The sequence below is a fragment of the Equus caballus genome, chromosome 11, assembly GCF_041296265.1.
Source record: "Equus caballus isolate H_3958 breed thoroughbred chromosome 11, TB-T2T, whole genome shotgun sequence".
NCBI lineage: Eukaryota > Metazoa > Chordata > Mammalia > Perissodactyla > Equidae > Equus > Equus caballus.
This window is the reverse complement of record NC_091694.1, coordinates 11,442,901-11,465,948: the sequence shown is the minus strand read 5'-3', so window position 1 is coordinate 11,465,948 and position 23,048 is coordinate 11,442,901. Positions and strand designations below refer to the sequence as shown.

The following is a 23,048-nucleotide window of genomic DNA, read 5'->3' as shown; positions in this document are numbered from 1 at the left end:
GTATTATCTCATTTCATCCTCACAAAATTGTATGGAATAGGTATAACTTTTATACACATTTTATAAATGAGGAGTTTGTAAATGAGGAGATTTAGGAAGACTAAATGCCATAGCCGAAGTTTCACTTCTAGTAAACTGTGGGGGCAAAACTCAAATTCATGTCTATCTTTAGCCTGAGCTCTTAACCTCTGTATGGCAAGGCTTGGCAAACTATGGTCCCCTAAGTGTTTTTGTGCAGCCTGCAAGCTAAAATGGTTTATACATTTCCAAATGATTTTTAAAAAATCAAAAGAAGAATATTTCATGATATGTGAAAATTATATGGAGTTCAAATTTCTCTGTCTCTAAATAAAGTTTTATTGGAATGCAGCTACACTCATTTGTTTATGGAGTTTCTCTGCTTTCATGCTACCATGGCAGAGTAGAATTATTAGGACAGAAACTATGGCCCACAAAGCCTAAAATATTTCCTATTGGCCCTTTAGGGAACAAATTTGCTTGTATGCTCATCAGTAAAATGGAGGTAAGGAAAGAATTTGGTTAAATTTTTCTTCAGGTCCCTTTCAGTTTGAACGTTCTGAGAATTGCAGAGAAAGTTATTTACATCTTCTGCTTTCCTGTAAGATCTCCAGCTCCCTCTGCCTTCCTCTCTCTCACAGATGAATTTGCCTCTTTGCCAAAAATGACTGAGCACCACCCCTGCGTCCGGCCATATATCCATGCCCTGACCTCACTTCTCTGCATCTGTCCTTGCATTGTTTCGTCTATTCTCAGTAGTGACAAGATTACCATTTATTAGACGCCTGTGATGCTCAAGCACTCAATGGGACTGTGAAGAAGATTCAGAGATGGTGCATGTAAAGTCAGATTTATTATTTTCATTTTAGAGATGTGAGAATTGAAGTTTGGGGAGGTCAAATTGCTTCTCTAGGACACATCAGTTAGTAAGTTGTGGTCTGGAGGTTGAACCCCAGTCTTACTTATTCTGTAGCCATTACCAGCAGTCCCCTCGTATCCACAGTTTCAGTTACCCGTGGTCCGAAAATATTAAATGGAAAATTCCAGAAGTAATTCATAAATTTTCAATCGCCTGCCGTTCTGAGTAGCCTGATGAAATCTCGTGCTGTCCCGCTCCTTCCCTTTGTCTAGCGGATCCACACGGGATTTGTTACCCGCCCATTAGTCACCTGGTAGCCTTCTTGGTTATCAGACGGACTGTCCAGGTATCATAGCGCTTGTGTTCAAGTTGCCCTTATTTACTTACTAATGGCCCCAAGGTGCACGAGTAGTGATGCTGGCAATTCGGATATGCCAAAGAGAAGCTGTAAAGTGCTTCCTTTAAGTGAAAAGGTGAAAGTTCTTAATACAGAAAGAAAAAACTAGTATGCTGAAGTTGGTAAGAACGAGTCTTCTATCCGTGAAATTCTGAAGAAGGAAAAAGAAATTTATGCTAGTTTTGCTGTCACACCTCAAATATGTATGCATAGGAAAAAACATAGTATGTATAGGGTTTGGTACTACCTGCAGTTTCGGGCATCTGCTGCAGGTCTTAGAACACATCCCCTGTGGATAAGGGGGGACTACTGTACTTCTCTTGACTGATGTTATCTTTGACCTCTACCTAAAGTTATCTCCCCCACCCCACTCTGCACCCCATTCCTCTATGTATACCCTCTTCATTTCCCTCCTTTTTCTAATGATCTTTTCTTTTTTGTATTAAGCTTGCATCCTGAGAACAAAATTCTCTTGGACCGGCTCTTTTTTGTACCGTATCTGCCAACCCTACCCCAGTTCCCACTCCATATGACATTCCTCCCCTCTTGGGTGTGTTTAGGGCAATAAAGCATGAATTAAATCTGGTTCTGTCCCTTGCAGCTGTGTGACCTTGAATACTTATCTTCACTAAATCTGAGTGTCCACATCTGTAAAATGGGATAATGATAATAGCAACCTTAGAAGCTTGATTCGAAAATTAAATGGGATCATTTTCATGTTATACCTAAACCTGCCTGGCACCTAGTAGACACTAGGAATTGTAGCTTTTGGTCTTCTAACTATTACTATTAAACAGTATTTTCTATTCTATTGTTCAGTCCCAAGCACCAGAATTACCTGGTTTTCTAGGGTGTTTCGTTGTCTTTTTCCACCCAAACTGTCCAATTTATATTCAGCCTATTTTTCACTCCCTAACATGCATCCTCTCCTCTACTCAGCCTCTTATCTTTATTTCCTGTCAACATATCTTGCCTCTCCCATACTTGGTGCCTATTCTTAGAGTCTCCCCTTCTTCCCTCCGGATCCTGTGCATTTGTCAGACAAGTGCTAGAGTCTCCTGTGACTGCTTTCTTCTGTCTTGGTCTCTTCCTTTCTGAACTTTGAACTTGGAGCCGCAGAGCCATAGACTGTGGCAATGAAAGGCACCATGTTGGTCTTCCCACGTGGCCAGGTTCAGTGACTTCAGTAAGGCTATTCAATGTGTTCGTGGCAGCGTCAGACACTGCCTTCTCTATATCATCTAACTATTCTCTGAATCGTACACACTTTCTTGTGTTCCTCACCATTTAATCGACAAGAGTCTGAGTGCATATTCTATGATGGCCTCTGAGTTGAAGAAAGAGAGAGAGTAAGGACCAAGTTTATGCACTTGCACTTGAGAGTGAGTGCCCCTTTAGGGACCTTGCTTGCCTTAGCCTAATCCTACCCCTGGCAAGGGCCTTCACTTATCCTAGGAACTCACAGTTGGAGTGGGGTGGGCTGGGGGATGAGACTCTAAAAAAATGGCAATATAACCACAGTAGAGGTTCTAACAACACAGAGGAAGTAGTGATTAATTTAGGAGGTGTTAGGAAAGTTTCAAGATAAAAGTGAAATTGATCTGGGTTTTGCAGGCTAAATAAGAGTTCACCAACAAGGGAAAGATATTTTAGTCAGTGTGAAGAGGATAAAGAAAAGCAAAGGTGGCATGAACATGTGTGTCCTGTATGGTATGTAAGTTTGTGGTACAACTGGGGTGTGTGGGGGGTGCGTTGTCCTCAGGACATTGCAGGAAAGGAGATAATAGAGGGAGTGACCAAAATTCAGATTTTTTTTTTTACTAACAAGTCCATGCTTTTCTTCTAGTACCTCATTCTACTTCCATATTTAAAGGTCTGAAGAGACGTGGTCCTCAAACACTTTTAGGTAATCTTACCCTCTAGGTTTGTCTTTCTGTACCATTGAACTACAGTTTGGTTGTTTTCAGGCTTTTTTTTATCTTTTTCTTTTTTATCTCTGTGTTTGTTGTGTGATGTACATTGTGAGTGGAAGGGTTGATAGTGTCATGAGGTTTAGTGACACCTCATTTGGAAGTTTCTAGATGGAGCAGGGTGGTCTGCTGGTGTTGGCTGATTTCTTAGTCTTGAAAGGATGATTTCTGAATCAATGAGAGTTCATCGTCAAAAGGTACGGAAATTGATTCTTCCTGATCTTAGCAGGAAAGGAATCCATGGGAAGAATTTGGGGTAGCTCATAAAAGCTGCCAGGGGGCCAGAGAACTAGAATCAGAGACAACAGAGCTGGAACAAAACCCCAAATTACACCAACGAAGGGGACTGGCGCAGACACTGCGGCTACCACCAGTGGGTGCAGCTATGCAGCTTGTGTCACTGCAACTGGACATGGGGTGTGGTCGTCATCAGAACCGCTGCCAATAAAGCTTCTCCAAACTGGATGGAGCTGCCGCTACCGTTGTCAAGCGCCGAAATAGATCCTGTGCTGTCCCCACCTGTTTACATCACTAGGGACTGATTCCGAGTCTACAGTGGTTGTCCTGGGCCCATACTGTGGTGCAAGGGATGCTGGGAAAGTGAGTATCCAGCACTTTTAGCTTCTATAATGGGTGGCTGGCTCTGCCTCAGGAGGTGAAGGACTCTCCAAATGTAGAGGGGGACTCAGATGCCAAAAGCATGACAAATGTCCACTGCGAGCTCTAAGCTGGCCACTGTATGCATGCTACCAGCTTTCTTTAGCTGGAGACCTACGGGAAGCCCGGGGTGCATTTGTACCAGGAAGAGATTTTACCAGCTCTCTGAGATAGAGGAAGGAAACTTGACTCAGGGAAGTTAAGCAGTGGAGACAAAACTCGAGTCTTAGATTACTTACTGACCTCAAAAGCAAAAGGGCTGGCTCAGCCTTCGCTAGGTCTGTCTGTCAGTGAACTAATTCTAGTTCACTTACCAAAAGTGAAATTTTGAATGTGAACGACATTGCTTTGACTTATGAACGATTTTCAGAAATCGTAGATAAAATTATAGATAAAAGTTTGTTTTATCCTTATTGAAAACTTGATGTTTTAGAAGAGGTATTTTTCTTTTTTCACAGAAGGGAAAATTGTTGCATGTTTAAATGAAGTAGCCTGTTTAGGGGTTATATAACTACCAGGTGGTAGACCTGTGGCTAAGACCTGGTCTTTCCATTTCTCTTGCAGTGTTCTAGCCATACCGTGGGTGTTCCCCTATAGGAATTCCTTTTTATTTGGGTAGCAAATGAAATTGTCTGTAAATGCCTGAGTACTTTAAGAACTCTCAATGTATGCATGACAATTGGGTTGGTAGACATACACAGTAGCTTTATTTCTCATGGGTGATTATTTGAATGAGGGATATGTTGCATTTCTATCCTCTGGCTTGAAAAAGTAAACCTCATGAAGGTCTCTCTTCCTTATTTTGAGATATTTATACTATCTACTTCAGTTTCAAATGTATCAATCTTAGCTTTAGTTCATTAAAATATGTGCTGTGTCCCATTGCATAAGAAATCAAATAGGTGCACACACACCTAAGGAGTTAAGAGCTTAAGCAAGAAAAATATGTTGCTTATTTTTTACCCTGCAACAAAGGTATTTTGGGCATGTAGCATGTTGTCTTAGCAGCTGCTGCCTCCTTTACTGTTAGATTAGCTTTCATTGCTTTCATCTCTTCTGGTGATTAATGGAAACTGGGGTGGGGGGCGGGCAGATCTATCACTTTGCCTAAGAATATCAAGTTTATATAATTGAGCCAGTAATTGACAGTTTACTGTTAAGCGGCAGAGCTCCAGCATTCTCCTAGGGCATGAGAACACAGTACAAGGATACAGCTTGGATTTACGTTAGTCAACAAGTTTTTTGAGTGACGCACAGGAAGCTTAAACTCTACTAAGTGCTTAGAGATTGAATTGCTGGATTAAGAATCGTGTTACCGGGCTAAATCAGTAGTAGCAAGACTGGCTGAGCCGAGTTACTTTCTCTACTTCAGTTTCTTCCACCAATGTTTACAGGTATTTCCTATGTACCAGGTGGCTCATGTGTATTAGCTCTTGACGCCTTTATTGCTAACCTATTGGGTAGGTGGTCTCTCTCTTTTGCAGGTGAGGATACCAAAGCTTTGGGAGGCTGAGTAATTTTCTTTGAGGTCATGGAGCTAGTTAATAGCAGGGTGGGGATGCAAACTTAGATCAGGGGCGCTGCGGAAGCCCTCAGCCTAATTACCTCTTCTTATCCACTGCATTTCCAGCATCATTTTAGCACTCGGCACAGACGCTGAAATACACACTTTAATGCCTCTTCCACCCATTTACAATGGCTGTGTTTTGAGCTTATTGGGGAATGGGTGCTTGAAAACACAATTGCTAGACTTCACAATGATTTTTTTTAGAGATATTGCATTATGCAATTCTGTGAAGTAGTCATTGAATTGGATACTTTTAGTGGGTTCGATGACGTGGGTGATTTATGTAACTTCATATTTTATTATAATCTTTGTTTCCTACATACAAAGGAGTCATAGGTAAAGCTCAGTTTGGGAAATGGAATTTGATGGTTGCACAGAAGGCGGTTTAGTAAACAGATAGGGACTGGAAGACGGAAGAGATGAAGAAAGAAGAATTAGATCAATGCTTCCATTTGGGGCCAGTGGGGGCTTTCAGAAGGGTGAGCATTAGCTGACCAGAGGGGAGTCAGTTAATAAAGCCATACAGGAGTGAGCAGGAGGCCAGGATGCGAATCCCCAGCAGGGAGCCAGGCTAGGGAGACTTGCAAAAGAGACTGGGCTGAGGCCAGGGAAGTGCGGACCTGCCAGACTGTTGAGGTCAGTTGGCAGACAGGGCCCTATCGGCCTGAAATTGAGAGACTGCATCTGGAACACAGCAGAAAGAGGACCTCGTGACTCTTAGGGTAAGGATGAAGGGAAATAAATCAGCCTAGGACTGAAATGGGGAGACATCTTTGAATGCCTCTTCCATCAGTAAGCCATGACAAACTCACCTAAATATTGTTATGGCATATCTCTAATTTGTCTTGCTGTTTTGAATTTATATCCCCTACCAAAATATCAAGCAATGGCTTAATTATCTAGCCCTGTAGGGAAATAGTCTCAGAGCATTTTTTTTAAACTAAAGTTTAGTCCTTCAAGCACTGAGATCTAATTTAACCCTGTTTTTCATGAAACTCTAAAAGTCATTGTCTTTTCTTATTGTCACTTAAATGTAGGCTAACTTTTATTTAAGAAATATGGCCATCTTGCTGGTCTGGAGAGTACGGAGGGCCCATGGGAGGTTGCTAAGGTGCAAGGCCTCTCTGTTCCCAGCTGCCGGGTGCCTCGGGGGCCTCCCCATTGCTGTCCTGCTGCCTTTGCAGCAGAGTGTCGCCATCCTGGCCCCGCTCCAATTGCAGCCACTGCCGGCCAAGGCTCTTTCCATTCTGCATTGTATTTTTCTTCGGCTTTTTTCCTCCGCCACATCTCCACTCTCGGCCCTTGTGGTTTCCTTCTTTAGCCATACCCGGGGAAGGAGAGGGTCCTTCCTTCTGGGCAGGGATCGCACTGTTTGCAGGGCCTGTTGTCCTCTTGGTGCTTGGCCTCATCTTGGCTCTTTCCAGCATTGCTCAGAGCATTTGTTTTCATTGCTGGCGCTGGAGGTGCTGCTTTCCTTTCCTTTTTTGCCTCTCGTTGCTTCTGTCCTTGGGGTTCACGACTTTTCCACGTGGTGAAGTTGCTAAAAGAAAGGCTCCCTTGATCACTGAGGTCTTGCTAGGTGTTGCAGGGCTGGCAGAGTGGAGCTGTTGCAGGTGGCTGGCCGTGCGTGCTGTGCCAAGGTCTAGGGCAAAGGCCGGGCTCCCAGGTTACAGGCTTTGAAAGGGACATCATGAAACCTGTGATGACAGTGGTGAAAAGTTATAAAGGAGCTCATTTTCTTCTTCTCTTAGCGTGATTAAGAGCATGGATTTGGGAACCAGGCTGCCTTGGTTCAAATCCTGGCTCTTCTCCTTAGTAGCTGTGTAGCCTTAGGCGAATTGCTTAATATCTTTGTTTCTTAATCTGTAAAATGGGAATAATACTAGCACCTTGGACATAGGACTGATGTGAGGATTCTGTGTTATATATGTTACATATGTAAGATGCCATATATAATGTTATATATCAGAATATTGATGTCATAATTATATATTATGTGTATGTAATATTATATATAATATATATGTATATATAATATATAGTAATATATAATATAGTATGTATAGTATTATATTATATATAATATATATAATATACTATATAGTAATATATATAGTATATAGTAATATATATATTTATATATAGTATATAGCAATATATATAATATATAGTATATATAATATATAGTATAAACTATACATACATAGTTAATATATGCAAGCCTTTAGAAGAGAGCTGGTATACAGCAAGCAAGTGCTATATGAGAGTTTATTTTTATTCTTTGTTTTGTTTTTGTGGAGTTCTATGGGCGGAGGGAGTTCATTTTTGTTTTTGACTTAAAAACAAGGCTGGTTGATATTCCTCAGACTCCCCTGCGTGGTTGGTGGTCATTTCTATTCTGATTTTACAGACGCAGTATTTTCCAAGTACTAGACACTGAATGAGTATGTGTAGCTTGGTTTAAAGCTGCAGCACAGTAAGCACCTGGCTGACTTCAAGTCTGAGGCAGCAGTATGTGGAAAGGTTGGCCTCATGTTGCCTGGCCAGGAGGTAACTAGTCGGTGCACCTGCCCATCTCCTTGGGCCAGCAAATGTCCCTTTTGTTTTCAGTGCTTCTCCGCTCCTTTCTGAGACTCCTTGGTTTAGGACGAAGCCTTAGAGGTGATGCTCTGGCCCAGCCTTCATCCATGCTTTGCCTCTCTGCAACCTCCTAAAGCTGGGGGACCGGGGATCAAACCCATTGCTCCAATTTGGGGAAATAGAGCACTTTTTCCTTGAGAGGTTTTTAAGATCTGTATTTCATGACAAAGTTGAGCTAAGAAGTGAGGTCAGATTTTTAGTTTATTCAAAAACATTTTGTGAGCACCTTCTGTGCCAGAAAAATGTAAATAAGACACTACCCTCAGAGTAGTTACAGTCTAGTCCATATGTGGTTTTGTAAACACACACACACACATATATAATAAAATATAATAGGAACATTATGATAGGAAAGTATTTTTGGTACTTGTGGACCCCAAAGCGGGAGGATTCTGTTTAACCTTTGAGTGAAATAGTATGGGCAGGGGTGAATCTTGAAAATGTTTATGGAAGAGATTTTATTTGTGCCGAATCCAAAACACTGAGTAGGTTTGCATGAATCAGACAGGGAAAGGAAGCGTATTCTAGACAGAGAAAGCAGCGTGATTAAGGGCACAGAACCTCAAAGCATGCTGGTGGTCTGAGAATTGCAGGAATTTGTCATGGCTGAAATGAAATATGAGTGAAGGAGAACAATGAGGATTAACAATAGTGAATGGTCAGGGGTTATCAGTGGCGTGCTGGAGCTGGCGTGTGTCTGATTCACGAGAGCCTTTTATTAAATTGCCAGTAATTTTGCCAGCTGGTTGTTAAATCGTTGGTAGCTTTAAGTCCACAGTGGTGGAAATATTTACACCATGGAAATTAGCAAATGTTACATATCAGGGCTTTTTTTCTCCCTAAAGAGTTGCTTTACCAGCACTCTACTGATTGCACTACCCTTGTATATGCCTCCCCAATAATTATTCTTTAGCATCCCCCAGTGTAGGCAAGGGGGAGCCAGTGCAGGATGGCTAGCAGGAGAGCAATATGATCAGACTTGTAATTTACTAAGATAACTCTGTGTCTTTGGCCCTGCCTCTCAGGAAACAGACCCAGTGAGAGAGATTTGCATGAAGGAGGTTTACTGGGGCGTGTTCTTGGGTCTAGCTTTTGAGAGGGAGCTAGTGAAACAGGATTGGGCAGAAGGAGGAGTTGAATGATGATGCAGCTGTAAGGCGGGTCCCACAGGGATGCTTTGGAGCTGGAATGGTTTATCAGAGTAGTCCCACCCAGAGGCACAGGGGTCAGGCATTTAAACACCTGCAGTCACTGGATGGAGGCTGACCCTGTGGAAGGGTACATAACCATCTCGAAGTGGCTCTCTTCAGCTGAGGTCACTCCCTGGAGAAGGCTCAGCAGGGGAGGGAGTGCCTCAGGCCTGGAGGTGATGCTGGGTGTTGCACCCCAGCATCCACATCACTTTGGTGGCAGTCTGGAGGATATATGAGCTCCCTGGGAGGTACGTAGCAAGGACACGGGTTGAGAGAGTGGTATGGTAGTCCAGGTTAAAGATGATGGAGGGGCCAGACTGAAGATGAGTGGTTTAGTTCGCACGCTCCGCTTTGGCGTCCTGGGGTTCACTGGTTTGGATCCCAGGTGTGGACCTATGCACTGCTCATCAAAGCTATGTTGTGGTGGCATCCCACATAGAGGAACTAGAATGACCTACAACTAGGATACACAACTATGTACTGGGGCTTTGGGGAGAGAGAAAAGAAAAAAAAAAAGAGGAAGATTGGCAACAGATGTTAGCTCAGGGCCAATCTTCCTCACACACACACACACACAAAAGACAGTGAAGGCTTAAACTAACCTAGCAGCAATAGGGATGGAGGAGGTCAGAGGGCGGGATAGGGCAACAAGTGGGAAGGGAGACTAGTTCCCCTAATGTGGTGGTTCTCAACTGAGGGCTGGTGCTGCCCCAGGGTACATTTGGCAATGTGCAGAAACATTTTTAGTTGTCATAACTTTGAAGCGTTGTGTGTCTTGTGTGTACTACTGGCATCTAGAGGGTAGAGGTCAGGGATGCTGCCAAACATGCTATAATGCACAGGACAGCCCTCCATATCATGGAAGTATCAGGCTCCAAATATCAGGAGCACCGAGATTGATATGATGTTAGCAGGCCATTATGTTAGGAGTAAAGTAAGGGAAATGTGTGACACCTTCCTTCTCTGTTCCTGCCCTGGGGGTCTGAGTATTGAGTCCACAGTTCAGTCCCAAGTTGCTAAAGTGAAGACAGTACTTTACTGATGGACAGAGAAAAGAACTTTTATCTTGTAAGCAAATATATATCATATTGTCTCTAAAGCCCTGCCTATCTGCTATGAAAATTTTAATTCTAGGTAGCAATGGATTCTCAAGTCTTTCCCTTGTCTCCCTTCCAAACGATTAAATTAGAGCTTCAGTCCGTATTTAAATATACAGAGGCGAAAGCGAGCAAATAATAAGGGAGCCCTTAGAATCACCTTTGATTTCTGCTATCATAGTAAAATTTTGCAAAGAAATAGTAGAACTATGGGGATAATTTTAAAACGCATTGCCTAGGATTTCAGCAAAGTAGTAAAACAAATGAAAAAAATTAAATTTAATTAGGCAAAACCAGAAGGTGATAAGGGAGGTTTGAACTTAGGTTGCACAGAGCACTATGTAAAAGATCTTAGTCTATCTCTTTTTTTTTTTGGAGGAAGATTAGCCCTGAGCTAACTACTGCCAATCTGCCTCTTTTTGCTGAGGAAGACTGGCCCTGAGCTAACATCCATGCCCATCTTCCTCTACTTTATACATGGGACGCCTACCACAGCATGGCTTTTTGCCAAGCGGTGCCATGTCCGCACCGGGGATCTGAACCGGCCAACCCCGGGCCACCGAGAAGTGGATCGTGTGAACTTAACCGCTGTGCCACCGGGCCGGCCCCAGTCTATTTCTTAATATTAGCATATTCACTCAAAGCAAATTGACAAGAGCTTTGATACTATTTTTTTTTTCTTGGCTGAAAGCTGGTTATTGCACAGAGTAACAGTCAGCCAGGTGCTCTGAGACATCCTGGTCAGAGCTGAGGAACGAATTCCAGCAGGCTGCAGCTGGGTGACTCCTGGAGACACTGTGAGTGCCCTTTGATGGGACTGACCAGGCAGAGCAGAGGTGTTTGGCAGGAGCAGAAGTGCAGATTTCTAGGCTGGGCGCTAGTGGGAGAAGTACAAAAGGGAGATCTGTTATTGCCTGGTACTAGAACGCTAGATTATAGGCTTGAGCAGTGGTCTGAGAACTTTTTCTGTAAAGGGCCAGATGTTAGCTTTTGTAGGCCATATGGTCTCTTTTGCACCTCTGCTGTTTGTAGTGTGAAAGTAGGCAGATAATATGTAAATGATGAGAGAGCTGCATTCCAGTAAAAATTTACTTACCAAAACGGGTGGCAGGCCAAATTGGGTCCAGGGGCAGTGGTTTGCTGACCCCCAGACTAAGGTTTTGAGGAGCTGGGTGCACTTAAAAAAACATGATTTTCATGTGCTGTTTAAAGAAGGTGAGGATATGGAGGCATAAGTACGACTCTAAGATTCATGACTTAGGGGGCCAGACTCATTTTCCCTTTTTTTTTTTTAAAGATTGGCACCTGACTAGCAACTGTTGCCAATCTTCCTTTTTTTTCCTTTTTCTCCCCAAAGCCCCCAGTACGTAGTTGTATATTCTAGTTGTAGGTCTCTCTGGTTGTGCTATGTGGGACGCTGCCTCAGTGTGGCCTGACAAGAGGTGCCATGTCCACACCAAGGATCCGAACCGGTGAAACCCTGGGCCGCCGAAGCGGACCATGGGAACTTAACCACTCAGCCATGGGGCCGGCCCCACACTCATTTTCTTTCTTTAATTTTAGTTCCTTTCTCCTGGCCATCTCTCTTCTTCCTTTAAATAATTTACAATGTGTATATATATGTATTGTTTTTAATTTGAGTTTCTTCTTGATTGATAATCATTGATCCCCTGTTATTTCTTAGAAGCGTTAAATAGTGGGAAGAGCTTTTTCTAGTCCTCTCACTTAGCCCTTTGTAAATGCAATTTAGTTATTTTTCTCTTGGGTGTAGCTCTTTAATTACATTTTCTTCTATTTGCCATTGACCTTGGGTCAGTGGTTCTCAACCTTGACTGTATATTAGAGTCACCTGGGGAACTTTTAGACATCCCAGTGCCCAGGCTGCCTTTGAACCAATTAATCAAAGCTGTAGGGATAGGCCCAGCCATCATTATATTTTAAAGCTCCCTGAGGACTCCGCTGTGCAGCCGAGGTGAAGAACCACTGCTTTGGATTTAAAGGAGAAAAAAATGTCCTCAACAGTTGCTTTAGATGCTGAAATGACGAGGGAAATTTAACCTGTGTAGGTAACCCTTTGTGGCCCACCAGTTATAACCATGAAAATAGGACTTTTCAGATTTTAAGGGCTGTATTCAGACAAACTTATTTCCCAGGGACACGGTAGAGACTCTTTGTTGTGGTTTGGTAGAGGCAATAAAAGAAAGATCAGGAAGCTATTGTGACTTGGCTGATGTCTATATTTCTAGCCAGAAGCACTTTTTCCATCAACGAGTACGGTGACAGCCCTGGAGCTTGGTGAAAGCTTCCAGGTTCCAGTGATTAAGTCATTATCCACAGAAGCCAGTCTGACCAGAGTAAATGATCAAGACAGATGTTCTGACTGGGTCCAGAAGGAATAACCTTCTAACATCGTCATGGGCGCGTACATATTTGATGATATTTCTTAAAGAAAACCTAATTGACCAAGCTAAAGGTGATTTTTGTTTAAGGTATGCAGACATAGAGCAATTCAAAAAGTAAATTTAAGGAAGTTGTATAAAGGTATGTTGAAATTAATTTGAAAATATAGATGTAGAGATAATATTTTGTGGGTAGGGACATTTTTAAAGGGATCCGACAGCATTTTGTCCACAAACATTGTTTTTTTCATTTTACAAATGGAAGATTCTAACCTTGTGACGCTGGGATCACTCAAGTATTTAATATCCGAGGCTAAATTTCAAAGATTTAGTGCTTTGTGTCCTAAGCAAGAGTTGGAGAATCATGATTTAGGGGGCTGGGGGTGGGCTGGGAGGTAGCCTACGATGTTCTGAAGAGTTTTCCAGCTGGGAGCAAAGGGTCTAATGACTACTGCAGCTTCTCAGGTTCCATTATACTAGAGATGTGAGAGTTGCTTCTTTTATTGAGGGGTGATGAAAATTCAATGGGATCCTGGCCACTGCAAGTAACTGAATACCCAACAAAAGTGGTTGCAACAATAGGGGTTTATCATCCCCTCTGCAAAGATACCTGGAGATGCACCATTGTTCCAGGGTTGGTTAATTCGGTAATTTAGCCATGCTCTGGCTTTGGATGGTATCCCTTCCATTCCTGATTCCCTTGGCTTTTTCTCCCAGGTCACAGGATGGCTACCTTAGCCCTTTTAAGGATCATGATGTAACATGACAACATCCAAAGGCAGGAAGAGAAGGGGGCATTTCTCCCCTGGGTCTTATTATTTTTATTTTAATCAGGAAGGAAAAGCTTTCTAGGAGCTTCCAGCAGACTTCCTCTCAGGTTTCAAACCTGAAGCCAAAAGCTATGTTACTTGTTCACCTTCAAACCCATACTGGCAGAAGGGGTTCCTGTGGTTAGTATAAACTATGGGTTAGCCAACTTTTTCTGTAAAGAGCCTGATTGTCAAGATTTTGGGTTTTGTGGGCCACATATGGTCTCTGTTCCATATTTTTCTCTTTCTTTTCTTAACCCTGTAACAATGTAAAAACGATTATTAAATCTAGGGTTGTGTGCCAGGCATAAACTAATCAATTGCATTTCCTCTCCTGAGGCTGGCGAGGGGTCCACCATCCCTGCTCACATTGCCACCCATTTTCTGAACAAAACTGTGATTTTGTTAGCAAATTGAGTGGGCAGCCAACTGTGTTTGCCTCAATATCTAATTTGTAAAATCGTTGTAATGATTATTAAATGAGATAACTAAATAAAGCAAATAATGTAGTTCTGGGCACATCATAGGCCCTGACCAATAAGAGCTACTTACGTAATTATTGTTGTTTCGTTCTCTGTTCTTGTATTCCTGTTTCACTCCTACAGAATTCTGTCATCTAAACTTCTCTCATATATGTGTGTGGAATTCTGATTAGATTATAATAAAACCTTATTTGGTGATTTTTAGTTGGTTCAGTTTTCCTCTATTGTGGGGAAGTGTGGCCTCTAAAGTCCATATCTTGTCCATTTATACAAAATTTTAAAAGTAATTTGGAATGGGTAATTTGATGAAGAAAAATTGGGATATGAATTCTGAGGACTTCAGTAGCCCTTTAATTGGAATGGGGCTATTATTCTTATTATGTTAGTCAGCTTAGACGAGGTAACAAAAATCCCCAAATCTCAGTGGCTTAACACAAGAAAAATGTTATTCCTTGCTCATCCTACATGTCCCGGATGAATCAGCAGGGAACCCAGTCCACTCAGGGCCTCCGTGACCCAGCGTAATGGAGGCCCCTCCACTGGATAGTTGCACCATCTGGCAAAAATGGTCTTGCCAGTCTCCATGACAAGGGAAAGGGGGCGACTGGAGAATAGCTCCTGAGCTTCTCGCTGCCTCAGCCTGGAAGTGACATATTTCACTTCTCATATTTCGATGTGATCACATGGGTCAATCCAACTGCAAGGAAGCCTGGGAAATATGGGGGAACAAATGGAATATTGGATGAGTATTGCCATCCCTTCCACAATCCCACTGCTTATTCATCCTCGAAGAAGAGAAGTGTTGAAGTTGTACTGTTACAACACTGGTAGTTCTAGTACTTTACCTTCTAGCTTGTCTTAAACTCTTGTTTATCACATTCGCTTTTTTCTTTCTTTTTTATATTTTTAGGTTATATTCTTCTCTTTTCCCGTGCCCTTTCGTTTTCTTATACAGATTAGAATCTTGTCAGTAGTTTCTAAATGTCAAAATGAATGAATTAGGAAATGATAGGTGTGAAAGGTGTATCATAATTGGCTTACTACAGTATGAAAGTTCAGTAGGATTTATCATTGCAAGGTCAAAAGTACCTTCTTTTGCCCTTTGAATATTCCTCTAACCAGTGAGTACTTGAATGGGAATGATGTTGCTCCCTAGAGTATATCAGTATCCTGGGAGATTTCTATCGCCCTGATGTCAGAACCATGTCCTTGGCAAAGCTTAACTCTTGAGTTGTCCCAATACCCCCGAGAAACTTTGCATTGAGGAGGCCCATCCTCACTGTTAGTGTTAACTCTGGAGGTCTACACCTGTGGGTCTTGCCAGTTTCCCAGTTGTTGTTAGTAGCTCTGTCCTGCTGCTACCCCCAGATTTCCACCTGGCTTTCTTCCCATTGTTGGAATACTCCTTTACTTTGCATTAGAAAATGCCCAGTGTCTGGGGCCAGTGCAGTGGTGTAGTAGTTAAGTTTGCTTGCTCCGCTTCTGTGCCTGGGGTTCCACGTTCGGATCCTGGGCGTGGACCTAGCACTGCTCTCAAGCCACACTATGGTGACATCCCACATGACACTGTGGTGACATCCCACATGAAGCAGAGGAAGATTGGCTACAGATGTTAGCTCAGGGCCAGTCTTCCTCATCAAAAAAAAAAAAAAAGCACAATGTCTCTGAGTTTCAGGAAAAAGAAAAAGAAGGTTTTGTTTACATCTGTTGCCTTTTCTAGTAATTGTCCCACTTCTCTGCGGGCAGCACTTCTTTCAAGTGTAGTGTTGCTGCTGTCTCCATTTCTCTGCACCCACTCATCTCTTAGTGCCTGCAGTCTAGCTTCTCCCCCCATTTCTTCACCAAAACTCTTCATGCAGAAGTCACCAGGGACTTCTTTATTTTCATATTCACTGACCTTTTGGAGTGTTTTACAGAAAACCTCTTAGAGGTTGGCAACCTTATAAAAAATCATGTATTATGGTTCTAACCTGCTTTGCTGGTGTGCAAAGTTGAGTGTGAATGTCAGCCTCTAAGCCAGGGAGAAATTGGACTTTACTGTCTCTTTACTTGCCAACCCCAGGGTAGGAAAGTAGTCAGTCACTGAAGGTTTTTATACTTAAAAACATGTTTTACAAATTCAGGTTTACTGCAGGGTTGGTTTTCTTTTTTTTGCGTTAAGCAAGTTATTTTTATTTCTAATTCATTTAATTAATGAATTTCTTCAGATAAATGATTGCCTATGTTATTCTTGTGATGTTTATTGTTCTGTAATTGATTCTGACTTCTCTAATTGATTCTCCTTTGTTTTGTAGAATACACCCCTATTTGGAATAGCTAAATAAGTCATTGTCTTCCCTTTGAGAACAAGTAAACTAAATCTTTAAAATTCAGTGGAAGGGGAAGTACTCAGATTGAAAGGAAATACGATAAGAATGCCCTGACTGAAGGACATCCTTCCCCCCAAAATAACCCCCTCCTCCTTTTCCTCCTCCCTCCCTCCTTTCCTCCCTCCCTCCCTCCCTCCCTCCCTCCTTTCCTCCCTCCCTCCCTCCCTCCCTCCCTTCCTTCCTCCCTCCCTTCCTTCCTTCCACCCTCCTTTTCTCCCTTCCTCCCTTCTATGCTTCCTTCCTCCCTCCCTCCCTTCCTCCCTCCTTCCCTCCCTTCCTTCCTCCCTCCCTCCCTCCCTTCCTTCCTTCCTTCCTCCCTCCCTTCCCTCTTTCCTTCCTTCCTTCCTTCCTCCCTTCTTTCCTCCCTCCCTCCCACCTTTTTTTCCTTCCTCTCTTTTCCCTTCCTTCTTTCCTTCTCTTTTTGACATATTCAGCACACACATTCCAGGCAGTACATTAGGCCCTGGGGATAGTGCCATGAAAGGAACATAGCCCCTTGCCTTTAAGGTGCTAACAGTCCAGCAGGGGCAGTCTTGTCATCAAATAAGTAAAACAATTTGCTAAACATCCAGGGAAGGTGAGAGTCCAACAGCAGGAGAGGGAGTGATGAAGATGGGGCAAGTGGAGAGCTGGCAGAGAATCATAACAGGAGGGATCGTGCTTGAGCTGAATCTTGAAAGGTGAGCAGGTATCCTACAGTTAGGAGGGTGGAGGCAGAAGTTTTTCAGGCACTGCAGCTGCGTGAGTAGCACTCCTCCAAGGTGTGAGATTACCTGGCATAGCTGATGTGTCCTGCGGGAGTATTGAGAGAGGAGGCTGGGGAAGTAGGATGAGCAAGAGGGAGCACAAGTCTGGATTTTGATGTGGGAAGTATCATGACTGTGCATCTGTGACAGCTACAAGGACCGTGGATTGAAGAAGTGCAATTCTGAAGGATTGTGATGTGGGCTCAGTGAGCCGGGGAGTCGAAAGAAAGATTTCTTGGACTCTCAAGGTCTGGTGATAGTGCTCCTTTATTCGGAGAATAGCATGGGGAAAAGACCCATGGGCAGTGAAGAGCTGCAATGTATTGAGGGTTAGCACTAAATTTGTAAGGCGTAGGTATGTGGCTTATTTTTACTAGACAAAGGAAAGATCATATAAAAATTCATTAAAATGGTATCAGTGTAGGTGGGGTCTGGTTATTGTGTGGTCATATAACTTTAGATATGAATCGAGTCGTACAGATTGGCATGTATGCCAGGATGCCTTGGGCTTCTCTCCCTGGGGTGGCCTTGCTCCACATCAGATGGTAGGTCAGTATGGAGACCAGTGCAAAGTCTAGTTGAGACTTGATAGACTGGGGTTCAGTATTGAGAAGTTGTCTGTGGTCATGGAAACCTTGACACTCCCAAGGGAGAGAATAGGCCAAAGATGGAATCTTAGGTCAGGTCAGTCTTGGGTGGGGAGGCATAAAGAAGAGTTGCTTAGACAACGAAGTAGGAGCGAAAGCTGTGTCGTACAAATTTAAAATGCTCATTACCCTTTCCAACTAGTTGTAAGAAAGCCCTTTTTTTATAATGATACAGCTTGTGTTCCCTTATTTCTTCACCCTCTGGAGTAACTCAGAACAAATGTGCTCCTCTTTCAACGTGGCAGCTCTTGAAATGATTGGAAGAATGCTCGCGTGATTTCCCTTCATCTTTTACTCTCTGGTTACACACTCCCTGTTGTCCCCACCGGTCCATATATGACATTGTTTCTAAACCACTTACCTGCCCTGCTGGCACGGCCAGCAGCATGTGGTCGCAGTGAGATGGAAAGAATGAGGGAAATGACTTCCCCTTGTCTTCACTCCTTCCTCCTTCTGCAGACGCTTCTTTCTTCCAATGTTTACAGCCAACTCTGTGTGAGTTGTTGGGTCAATGAGCCGGAGGGGTGGAAGAGACAGCCTTGGGACCGCTGAATAGCCTTGCTTTGTCTAGAGGCATGTTTTTCTGACTGTTTATGGTGCCTGACAGGGTCGTTTTTGTTCTGGGGAGAGCTGGTTTGAGAAAGCAGGCTGCTGAGAAAGCTGCGGGGCTCCACTTCCCTCTGGGCTATCTCCAAGGCCCTCCCAGAGAGCTGCGATTTAGCATCCCGAAGGTGCCCCTTGCTCAGCAGAGGTCATCTGAGGCCTCTGCATCCTTGTCCCAAGTCAAGTCTGATAGAGAGGGGAAGGGAACTGTGGCCAACTTCACTAGCTTAATAGTAGTCAGGAAGGAGCCTAGGCCAGCAACATTCCATTTTACTCGTCAATCACACATTACCAAAAAAAAAAAAAAAAGCATCTGTGTACCACTTTTCATAACTTTTCCTCCACGGTTGGCAGCCAGATTGCTTTTTTTTGCAGAAAACACGCTGTCAGTTTTAGTTAGAATTTATGTGTAGAAATTTGAAAGGAGGCAATTTGGAAGGGAAGATGAAATTAGGGAGGTTTTCAGTTCGCTTTTGGAATGAATCACACACATTTGGGATTGTAATGTGCAAACAATGCTGAATTTTCCTTCTCAGGCCTTCCGGCTTTCTCTCATACCTCTGGGCACATTGCAGAATCCTTTACAGGCAGGCTTTGAATATAGCAGGGGGAGCATCGGCCAAGAGAACTGAGAGCCTCCGCCTCAGTCTGCAGGGAGCAGGTTAGCATCTCCTCTATCTTGGACATGGATTCTGGTCAGCTGATTTGGGTAGTAAGTACATTCCAGCAGTGAAGAGATGCTTTGCTGGTCTCTGTGGGTTCCAAAATATGCAGGCTTCCATAAAATGACAGGAGAACACAATGTGCCATTGAATGCTACTGGATTTGTGTTGAGCCATCTACATTATCCCTTGAGGGTCATGACAAAGGTGGTTTCTTCAAGTGGAATTCAAGTGGAATTCTTCAAGTGGAAAGTCTAAAGAACTTTAGGCTCAGGTCCCAATTCTACCCTATATTAGTTTGACGGCCTTGAGGAAAGTCATTAACCACTCTGAACTATAGTTTTACCTTCTTTATGTCTCTATGCCATGGATATTTTTGCCCTGCATATGTGACCCTGCATGATTGAGTCCCAGCCTGATTTCTGGGTCTGTCCTGCACTGTTGTCCTTCGTGCAGTCTGGGCTTCTGCTAGACTTTCCTCAAGTCCCTCGCACGTCCCCACCTCCATGCTCTTGTGCTTACTATTTTCCTCCTTCTTGCCCTTAGAATGTTCTTTTTTCCATATTTGCCTTAAGATGTCATGTTTCTAAGATTTAGCTCAAATGCTATCTTGCGGATAGAGTTTTCCCAAAAACTCTTACCATTCAGGAATATATGGTGAACAATGTACAGAAATGATATGATGTCTGATATTTGCTTTAAAGAAGTCCCGTGTAGGGGGGTATAGATTAAGCAAGACTAGCTAAGAATGGATAATTGTTTCATCTGGGTGATAGGTACGTAATGGTTCATTATATTGTTCTCTTCTGTGTATGTTGAAAATTTCTTATAAAAAGCAAAAAAAAAAAGTTTTCTTAGTTGCCTAAGCCAGAGGTGATCTCTCCCACACATGTTTGAAACCTCCTTATGGTAGATCCTCTGACATCTACTTCCTGTTGAGGAGCCGGCGTAGCTCAGTAGTTAGAGGACCATGCATCCTGATTTGCCCAGGATAGCCTTGGAATACTCCTTTGTCCTGTGTTCCATCTGATTTAGCATTTACCCCATATTTTTAAAAATGAAGTATTGTTATTTAATAGTTGCATTAAAATAAGCCAGGATGGGTTTATAGACTACCGCTTTGTACTTCCAGCTTCTGCTGTGATCTCTGTTAGAATGTGAGATGTCAATACAGTGAGCAGAATTTTGTGTTAAGGCACAGATATCCAAAAGACCACCAGCAGCCACTTCTCTCTCTTTTCCTTCCCTGTCATGGGGAACATGCAGGGTGCTTGCTAACTGATAAAACAAAGTGGTCAGGGTTGGCTAGCTCCTTCCAATCTTAGGTGGTGGTGGTGGAAGTATTTGACGGCACAGGCTGCTCTTGCTGAGCATGAGGGATACCAGCCATTTGGGCTGTGAGACCCAGTGTTAAAGGCTTGGTGGCTATGAGGATGTGAACATGTGCCAAGAAAAATAAATCTACTCAAGTCATTTAAAAATGTTCAGATAATCAATATGAAGTATTTTTCTACATTTTGCTTTAATGTGCATATGTACGCGTGTAAGTACCTATATATTTTAATCTATTTAGAAAGAATTTCATTTACAAAATAGCTTTCAGTGAGTTTGCATTGTATAGGTTCATGACTATAATGAAACCAATCTGTTGATCAATAAATAAATGTTTAAAATATTGTGTAATTTTTATTATTATTCGTACCATCTTTCACTCACAAAAGTGTCCCTGTTTGGTTGATAAAGTACATACTTAATAGTTGAGAAAATAGACTATGAAATTACACTTTTGACTCCAGCTCCCAAAGGTGGAGCATTTGAACTAGTTCCCCTTAGGTCTCAGTTTTCTCATCTGTAAAATGGAGATGGTGGTAGTTGATTATAGAATTTTCATAAAGATTGAGTCATCACATGTATAATATTTAATATAATGCTTTCCCTATTATACACACTCACTGCTTCTAATTATTTTTATTTGGTAGCTTTTTATCTTCTCTACTGGATTATATGCTCAGTTAAGAGAGGAAATGTTTTATTTATTTTTAAAGACCTCCACAGAGCCTGATACCTAATAGCTCCTTGATAATATTTGTGGATTGAATGAATGAATGAATGAATGGTGATAGATGGCTCTTTTAAATGACTGGCACCAGCTGGAGCGATGCAAGTTGCAATCTGTGTATATGAGGCTGAGCACTGGCTATGCAGGAATTCCAGTTTCATCCTGTCCTTATTGGAACCCCAGTTGGGCCAACTGAACTGACCACCTCAAACACCACATCTTCAGTAAAATGATGTTGCTGCATTCTGTAGATCTGCAAGTTGCAGCCTGCCCAGTTACCTCTCTTTTTTAAATTTTTTACTGTCCTCCTGCGTTTTCTATCAAAAGCAACCTGGTTTGACCTTTACGCCTCAGCACAGGCGAAATTTCTGCATTTTGCTTTAAGATTGCCAGTGAATGTGCATTCATTCAGCAAACATTTGTTCAGCAACCTCCCATATGCTTGGCAGCAGGTTGAAAGAAGAAAGGGCCCCCCTCCATGCTTCCTCATCACTGATTTTGCTAATTGCAAAGATGACGAGTAGGGGACATAGCGGGAAGATTTGCCCATCCTGGTGATGCTTCTCAGTGCGCCTCATTCCTCTCAGCCTTTTTCTCCTCTCCATAGAAATATTTTGATCTCCTCTTTCCGCCCCCGCTTCCAGCTCTTCTCTGCCTCTTATGTTGAAGGCGTTTTATAAACGAAAGAGATCAAAAATGTAAGAGGATATCTGTATTGTTACTTTTATTATGATCTCAGCTTTCCCAGCAGGTGTCTAGATTCTCCTTCCCATCCCTCACTTCTGTTCCTCTGCAGATTCCTTCTGGAATCCATTTCTCAAGCCATTGGTGCCACATCCCCTCCAGTGGTTTGAAACTGGGAAAGACCTCGTATTCCCTGTCAGAGCAAAAGTGGAAAGCGGGTGCTTTTAGCATTCCCAGTTGAAATCTCACAGCATTTGCTCATAGAAACAGGTTATACTTGGTGCATGGGTTTAATGTGTTATTCACAGGACTGATAACCTTATCTGCCACAACCTCAGTTTCCTCATCTTTAAAGATCTATGATTCGCTTATGCTGTCAGTTAAATGGGCATTTCATGGGTGTGTGTAGGACACTCCCTACTGAAATATTGTGTATCTGTGAAAATATATTAGAGTTTTAGCTAATCAGATCAACAAGTGAACTTCTGATATGCCGTCTGTTTGTTAACGTAGATTCTGCCGTGAATCTGTTAAAGGTAATACCAATAAAGCAGAAAAATGCATCCTAATATGTATATGGATTATGATGAGAATGACTCATGAACTGGTCACCTTACTGGACACACTATCCTTCTGGTCAGTGCTTTACTTGAAGCTGGGTGTTATCTCTTCATACCTGCAAACCAGGCAGGGATAAAGGGGGTCTCAATAAGGTAATTTATATGGGATTAAGTAAAGGAAGAGTTATCATATATGATGAACTATATAAGAAGAGACTAGAAAACGTTGGAATCTGTGTACCAATACTTCTCAGGGAGAGATCCTGAGCTGGTGTTGAATCTAATACTTAAAAATATCTGATTGGTCTGTTCTGCAGGCATCACAGCCATTTGGTGCTCCTGGGCTGATGTTTGTTAGGAAGTGGGCCATCTGCAGCCAGGAAGGTTTGAGATGATCAAGTAGGAAGAAGTGGGAGGAAAGGGGGTTGTATAGAGCTCTGAAATGCCATTGTGGTGAGTTTCCTTTCATTGTGTATTGATTGGTTCTTCTAGAGGAAGGCTCTGGAAGGCTCTGGACTGAGTCCCTTTTCATTTTCACTGCTGCTGGGTCAACTATTAAACAATGGTTTTAGACTTGGACTTTTTATTGAGACAACTGGGAACATCCTGGAAATACTATAAAATGTTATA

The 23,048-nt window shown here is 42.6% G+C and overlaps 1 protein-coding gene across 3 annotated transcripts in view; it reads left to right on the top strand.

Moving 5' to 3' along the window:
• MAP2K6 (mitogen-activated protein kinase kinase 6) overlaps window positions 1–23,048 on the top strand; it is a 116,939-nt gene that overhangs the window by 20,038 nt on the left and 73,853 nt on the right. Inside the window, exon 1 of one of the 3 annotated variants that reach the window (XM_005597237.4) lies at window positions 5,057–5,295. The exons of 1 other annotated variant lie outside the window; for it this stretch is intronic. In XM_005597237.4, the coding sequence (XP_005597294.1) occupies window positions 5,286–5,295 (10 nt within the window). In that variant the 5' untranslated portion in view covers window positions 5,057–5,285. Of the gene's footprint in view, window positions 1–5,056; window positions 5,362–23,048 lie in introns of those variants that run through there. One more of the 3 variants, XM_070226969.1, reaches the window with a different exon arrangement.